Source organism: Perkinsus marinus (assembly GCF_000006405.1).
Source record: "Perkinsus marinus ATCC 50983 genomic scaffold scf_1104296972926, whole genome shotgun sequence".
In the NCBI taxonomy this organism is placed as follows: domain Eukaryota; phylum Perkinsozoa; order Perkinsida; family Perkinsidae; genus Perkinsus; species Perkinsus marinus.
In genome coordinates this window covers 149,333-157,079 of record NW_003201605.1, presented here as the reverse complement: position 1 = coordinate 157,079, position 7,747 = coordinate 149,333, and the positions used below count along the sequence as shown (strand labels likewise).

Sequence of the window (7,747 nt, the reverse complement as noted above, 5' to 3'; positions counted from 1 at the left end):
AATTTCTACGTAATTCCAACACAGCAGTCTGAGGAAATAGGTACATTGTCAAATGCGCGCGTTGATGACAATAACATTTTGAGAACTTCTTGTGTGTTCTCGTGCACTTCTATTCTAAGTCATAATGTAGAGAGCTTGGCTGAGGAAACCAAGTATATATTCCAATACTGCAACACGGAAGGGGAAGTTCATGACGGAACCTTATTAGGCGCGTTATTGAAGTCGTGGGTAGATGTACAGGATGAATCAGCGAAGATAGAGGACGATCCACGAGTTAAGAATCACCGATGGCCTGACGACACCGTGGCCGCCCAAGCTGATCGATACGGAACTACTAGAAATCCACAAGATAATCGATCTGCGTACACCATTCACCAGAGCAGTATAGCTAAGCTGAGTGCCTTGTGCGCTGCTAGAGGAATCGACGACCGAGACGCGGCACTGGCCACTCAAGTACTCCCACGGTGGCATCCGATCAGGTTAATCTTGACGGTCCACCGATAGGTCCTTCACCGGCTCGCGAAGCCTACGGTACAACGGCCCACTGATACGCCAACGAGAGTGTTCAGCCGGGATCCGGAGGGAATTCCGGTTTTCGACGACACTGTGATTGAACAACTGCCCGCGACACTGCACAGTCCTGATGCAGGTGTATACGATGGAGGCTAGAAGGCGGGATAGAATGGCGAAACGAAGGGCGTCTGCTCCTCGGCCTATTGACAAGACTAAACCACGTCTAGGCAGTGCGGTGACGAACGGAAGTACCCATGACGCTACCCAAGATGACAGACGGCTGTTGACACTAGCTAGAGCACAAGTCAGACGAGAGATCGAGGAGTTACGTCGTCGCTCTGAACATAATACATTAACAGCTACCAAACCCTCCTCCAGGAGCAGGAGGACTGCCAGCAGACGCCAAGGCATAGCGAAGACTGAATGTCAACAACTGGATGAGGTCTCGACGGCCACGCTGAACAAACAGGCCCCGGGGTTACCTAAGTTGCAGGACTCGGCTGAAAAGCGTGAACAACGGCAATATGCTAGATGGCAACGGAGTGTGGAAATGTGAGCGGAGCGATGTGGAATGAAGACTCCTCACGCTCTTGTTCAGTATAGTCTCTACGTTATCGTTGTGGCAACAACGACGCAGCCGAGCTCTGATCCGTAAGGGTTTTAAAGAGCTCCTGCGGGCAACAGTGAATTGGAGACTTCTCGCTGTGAAAGTGAGCGGTTACCAATACATCAAAAATCAGCGCATTCCTCCACTGCAGACACGAAAAGTGCAAGTTTACTTTGTGAAAACCAAACACTTCTGCGCCTGGCTCGACGAGACTAGGTCAGCATTGTGGCAGCGTATAGAAAGAGCACAAGAAGAGCTAAAGATCGAAGAAGTTATACGTTGGCGAGCTTCACAAGTATTGAGGAGGACGCTCAGGAAATGGCGCAAGCTAGTGGCTCGGAAGTGAGCCCTTTGAAGATCAGTATTGCAATATACGGCTACTGCATTCAGGGAGCAGGAACCGAGTGGATTCCGCGCGAGGGTCGCTGCAGCTCTTGCTCGACGATCCAGAGGCGTGCCAAACCACAGGCAACGAGAGAGAGCCACGGTACCCGTCCGGGAGGAGGAGGCATGCACTCAAGGGAGCTCGGACCGACATGATGCAATTCGTAGGCCGAAGCTTAGGTATCGTATCTTGGCGTTTAGTATGAATACCCCTAGGGATAGCTGTGTCGATCCTCATCAGAGCTCGGAGAAAGGTGACCTCTCTAGAGACACCACCAGAAGTGCTTCGTATGTACCAGCGAGCTCAACAGTTAAAGTGTTCGAAGTTGGCACGGGAATTGCGACGAGAGGAGCAACAACGCATGACCATCGCCGACGAGAGCACCAGAGAAGCAAACGAAGAATGGCGACGCCGAGATAACCTCGAGCTCCGCAGGCTCAAGCGACAGGCGTTTGAGCATAATCGAGCTCTCATCATGAACAAGCTAGAATCTGCCAGGAGTATATGGGCTAGGGCTACTCTGAGAAAGGCTCTCGGAGGGTTTTTCGATATCGTTGAGGAGAGGAAGTTCCGCGAATTGAAAGCGGAGCGTTGGTACCTCACTGTGATCCGACTGAAGAGCATCAAAGCCTTTACGATATGGCTCGAATGGTGTCGGAGGGATTCAAACCGAGCAAGGGAATTTCAAAGGCAAAGTTGGTCGTGCTACACAGTAGCCACGCTTCAAGCGTTTCTCAGATTTGACAAGGCGCGTCTTCGTATTGTTGAGAGAGGCTGTCCCTATTGCTCGAGAAGACCGGGTTCGATGCTATACAGCTACCCTTGAGCGAGCTCGGCATCTACGAGTGTTCAGAGCGTGGTATGAAGTGGTGACTGCCTCCTACGCGGCCAAGTGCAGCATGGCCGACGCCAACGCCAATGGTCGCACTAAAATGAGAGTAACAAAGCATGTCGGCTCCTATGTAGCTCATTTCTGACAGGCCTTTGCCGCTTGGACAACTCTACCGAGTATCATACGCTTCGAACAGGAAGTTGAGGTCAAAAAGAATGAGTTGTGGACCAAGGTGCATTCTTTGATGGGCCAGACCGTGGCGCCATTGACCATCCATCATAGTGTCTCATGGGGACAGCATGTTGTGTTCAATGTTCTAGTGGGCTTCCATAGAGCTCGCGCTTTTCGTTGCATCAAGGCGCCTAAGAAGAGTTCCAATCACGAGTGGCGGTGCTAGCTCCGCATGCTTAAAGTCACTACTGGTCGCCGACCAGTGGTCGGTACCAGTTTTGATACGGCATCATCGTAGTCGTTACAACGCAATGTTTCACCAAATGAGAAAAAAGAGCTTTTACCAGCTGACTACTTGGCGGTTGCTATAACCGCAATTTTTATCAGAGAGAGTATATGACAGTGGCTGGATCATCTTGGATTCGATAAAGTTGATGCATTCTGTGTTCAGCTGGGTCCTACTCTGGAGATTCACTCGATGTGCGAACGTTCGTTCGATGTTGTGATGAACTTTCAGCATACAACTCGAAACAACGCTCTAAAAAAATTATTCAATCGTCACAATTCTATCAAAAAGAGTCATTAAGAATCGGCGATGGGTCGTCATAATAACAGTTTGTTCCTCAAACAATCTCAGACAGGTTCCAACGAACCTCTTCGCAGACTCATCCGGGAAAACTCCGGCGCACTCATCGAGCAGTATCACTCGCAATTGACCGAATCTCCGGGCCAGGACAACTCGTGCAAGACAGAGACGTATACGATCACCCGTAGTGTTGACGATGTCGGACGCCTCACACTCCAAATTTTTGGATGCCAGTTCCGGCAAACCAACAGCAAACAATGCATCGTACAGGAGGTTGTCGACCAACCCTCCTTCGGGATCGAGGTTCTGGCGCAATGATCCTCGGAAAAGAACAGGAGAATGAGGTACGCATTGAACAACTAGACTGCTGTTGGCTTGACGAGGGCTCACGCCACAGATGCAGACGCTTCCATTAAACACTCTGGTCGCGCCTAGTATCGTGTTCAGTAAAGTGGTCTTACCAGCCCCTGAGGGCCCCACCAGAGCCAACTTCTCAGAAGTATTTACAACCAGATTGACACCCTCGAGGATGATGGCATCACCATACCCAACTGTCGCTTTCCGTATCACGATCGTGCCACCAGAGATCTTCTCTTCTTGCACCGGCCTGACTTCCTTTTGACCAGGGAAAGGATCATCAGCAAGCCTTTGCACGGAAACGAAATCACGCTCAATATCTGCACAGTTGTGTATAAGTTGTTGTACGATACCAGAGACAGCTCGAGCAGTGGTGATCCACATGCCAGCGAGTATTGGGTCCTCAGTCCGCCTTCCAAAGGTAGCTTGGACAGTTAGGAAGAATCCGATGATCTCCAGACGCAAAGAGAGCCAACATCGACACGCATCCTCAAGCAACTGCCATCTCGCACTTTCAGTAGCATTCACCAAGAACTGATCAGCGACCCACGATGCTGCGTTATACGACCGAATAGTGTCGCGGACCTCGAAACTGCCGTGTGCCGCGGCCATCACCGGGGTCAAGGCGGCCGCAGCCCTCCGATGAACCCCGCGGTTAGCTGGACGAAATGGGCCTGCTGCTATCATCTCGAATGCTAAGCATACTAGCAAAATCATAGACATGGTCACCCGCCAGTTCTGTGACGTCCATACCATGAAAGCAGCTTTGAAAAGAAGGTATAATACAGCTCCCCACAAGACACCAAGAGTGCGGGTCAAAGTATGATCGACCACATTGACGTCTGAGGTGAGCCGACTTAGAGTATCAGGACCTCCAACGGCGTCCAGAGAAATGGCATATTGTGGCAGATCAGAGACGAACTCAGCGAAAAGTTTATTAGCTCCACGGAGCCCGCCGGAGACCTCAGCTTGGAATGCTCCGAAGTTACACATGAGAAAGACCGTAAGGAAAGCTGCATAACTCCATAGGAGTTCTCGCTCTCCATTAGCTACTCTGGAGAAGAACACTTCCAGAAAGTGTTGAGTGGCCATAATCCCAGCGATGAGCACCATGATCAAATAAGTGTAACCGTTACCAACATAAGCCAGGAACGCTAGATAGATGTCTAACGGCACACATCGACTGTGACATCGTGAATTATACTCCTTCTCCCACTCAGGCACCGAGTCGTTCACAGCGTTACCAATAGGCGCCACTGAATCAACTCTATAGGACTCCTGACCTGAGGTTCTAGGGCGGTCACTAGCGACGAAAACAACCTCTCGAGGCAAGTTTGATACCAAGGCTTCGGCATGGTCTGTCGACACCACGATTGACGTAGTGTGCTTCAACAGTTCGACTAAATTGGCAATCACCATAGTCGACGTCCTCGAGTCCAGGGAGATACAAGGTTCCTCTAGGACAAGGACGGTGCTCCTAGCCTCTTCAGAGAGGATACGATAGTAAGCTCTAGCCAAACACACTCTCGCCCCTTGTCCCATCGACAGAGTCTCAACCTTCTTCGACACAGGCAAGTCTCTCAAGCATGCCAGTCGCATTGCGCTATCAAGACAAGCATCGTCTCTTTTCAATCCAAAGAAAATATTGTCTCGCACAGTATCACCACAACCGGTCAAAAGCTGCGGAGTCTGTCGGACAACTGCTGTGTTAGTCGACGACGCTAGGAGCTTTGCTGCAAGTGTGGCGCCATTCTTCACATCAATGACAACGACGCGCCCTTCAAATCTCGGATCAAGCGTGAACTCGGGTTTATCCTGTGCACATGCTCGGACAGGAACCAACACAGAGAATGAGTGAAGCCGCTGTAGGGCACTTCGGCAATCCAACAAGCTCAGTATCACCCCAGGGAACTGATTCATAGGAGCCGCTACGTTGCCCAGCATCAGCGACATAGGAACCACTGCGGCGGGCTGGACTGACGTTGTAGTGATCATAACCAGGGCCGCTACGAACTGGACCATCAGAGGCTGCGCATAGTCGATGCCTTCACGAATTTTGCGCATCCACTCGCGCCTACCAAGGAGGGTAAGCTCCCTCTCTCTACTTCGCAGAATAAGTTGAACCCAAATTCTGGTCCACCCCAGTCGAGCCAGAGTGCCACAAGCCGGAGGAGTGAAAGCTTCTTCACACAAGTTGATGCGCTCGTCTCTGCGAGCCTGCCAGGTCCAGCGCTCGCTGCCATCCACGATAGAGAGAGCAAGTGCAGCACTACGCAGCACGACTATCATCAGAAGACACGGAATGACCCCATAAGTGAGGTTCGTCCATAACACGTAAAGCGAGCTGGAAAACTCGATGGGTAGACGCCAGGCAGCTACCAACGCGACGAGACCATCAACAGCGTCCGCAGTGTCGTTGAACATGAGATTCGGAATAGACTGCCCTCGAGCGGTGTCTGCGGCCAAGCCGATGCTGGTGCAATGCACTGTGTAGATGAGCGTAGTTCGTATATGGGCCTTTACACAGGAGATCCAGTAGCTGGCATGAGCTCTCAAGAGCCACAAGGCTACGTTGGCCAACAGAAAAACCAGGTCAGCTGTTGGGGGCTCTTCGGTCAGCGACAACAGTGTCTGGAGGTAGATGATCGACTGCAGGTTCATGCAGTGAAGTGTAAGCTCGATGACAAAGATTTGGATGAGCTCCAGACGGAATTCCCATGCGAGGCCGCGTAGGTCGAAAGTGACGCCCCCACGAGAGTGGCGACCGAGAATCTGACAACAGCAAAAATTCTCACAGATGTACTGCGCTTGGTGTACAATGACTGTCGAATACAACGGCGCAGCTTCTTAACATTCCACACTAGCACCAGGCAATGACAGCAACCGTATACGGGTCAGACGACATGGAGAATGTATCATTATGCCTAGGCTCACTTTCTGCGGGAGATCGGGCGCCGTATTGGGCTCACCGGCCCAGCAAGAGTCGATGGATACCCAGTCGAAAGTGAGGGTACTCCAAACGCGACTGGTCCAAGACCACACTGATGCCATCAAATACTGTCAAATGTCAAAAAGTAAGTCAAAAACTACCATCGACCCATGCTGCTCCAATTCTGTTGATCGAAATTGACTTTACGCATTCAGCTGACTCAACACAACAAGGAGATCACTGCAAGGAAATGTTTCATGAATTGGCGTCTTCAAGTGGCAGTTTCCCTTCCCCTGACGGTGCGTCCTCGATGGCCAAATGCTCCGACTTCTCCTTCACAAACTGCCCTCTGAACTTGACCCTCGAGTTAGCATAGTCACTCCTAGTTTTCCACTTATACCGTTCAACACGTCTACCATCCGGATTGAGGCCCAACAATACGCGCCTACAAAAAGCCACTTCATCACGAATAAAACCACAACTGATCTCTGCCGCTACCGTTGCTCCAGCTTAACTCGACAAAGCCTTCGAGACAAGATCGTCTCGTACTGCAAGTTGCTGACCACCAACGGCGGGGGCTCCCCCCGTGTCAGACACCTGGTCATCACCCCAGCTCGCTAGAACAAACATCGCAGACAGTACCCGTGCAAGAGCCTAGCGTGAGCATCGCTGAATTTCTCAACATACTGGTTGCTCAGAAGGGGCGGGTATCGTCCATTGAATGTAGTGTCCCCCCAGGAGCACTCCTCAGCTTTGGGCACCACAGGGGGCGCCCTTGGCTCAGGGATGGTGGGCTTGTTTCGGCAGGTTGCAGGCATATGAACACAATAGAGAATCCTAACACTCAATGATCGCACGAGTCGTGGCCACTTCCTTCTGGACACTACAGTGATCGAACAGACACAGGAGGTTATTCCCACTTGATAACACTTACTGTGAACAACGGAACGCCATGAATCAACAGCACCAGGGATGTTACCGGGCATGGTTGGGGACCCCGCCTTTCGGTCATTTCCCGATAAGATAATCGGAGTCCCCAGCCGCGCCAATATCAGCCCCAGCCGCTAGACAACTTGCAACGGCCCGATCTATGCGGGCAGTAATGATTTTCAACACATGCAAGCCAATCCGAATTGAAAACCAGTAATATACGATCCATGCGGCATCACAACAGTCATGACAAAAGCCACAACAACAGCTTGGCATCCAGAAGTCAGTCAAGTTCCACACCGAAGAACCGGGTCAGGCAGATGAGCGTACCATACACGGTATCTGTATAGTTATCAACAGTATCGGGCGTTTGCAAGACCCTCACTGTCGTCGTCTGCCTCTACGCGCATGAGCGCCCGCCCTGGTATTTTCACCCA

The 7,747-nt window shown here is 51.3% G+C and overlaps 2 protein-coding genes across 2 annotated transcripts; both read right to left on the bottom strand.

Moving 5' to 3' along the window:
- Window positions 1-3,055: 3,055 nt before the first annotated feature.
- Window positions 3,056-6,112, bottom strand: Pmar_PMAR018323 (Lipid A export ATP-binding/permease protein msbA, putative; the record flags this gene model as incomplete). The annotated part of the gene is made up of 1 exon (XM_002766440.1): window positions 3,056-6,112. The coding sequence occupies one exon, from the start codon at window positions 6,110-6,112 to the stop codon at window positions 3,056-3,058; it is 3,057 nt and encodes a 1,018-aa protein (XP_002766486.1).
- A 523-nt stretch (window positions 6,113-6,635) lies between these two features.
- Window positions 6,636-7,198, bottom strand: Pmar_PMAR018322 (hypothetical protein; the record flags this gene model as incomplete). Its single annotated transcript, XM_002766439.1, has 3 exons — window positions 6,636-6,825; window positions 6,879-6,977; window positions 7,068-7,198. The coding sequence occupies 3 exons, from the start codon at window positions 7,196-7,198 to the stop codon at window positions 6,636-6,638; spliced, it is 420 nt and encodes a 139-aa protein (XP_002766485.1).
- Between the last annotated feature and the right edge of the window lie 549 nt (window positions 7,199-7,747).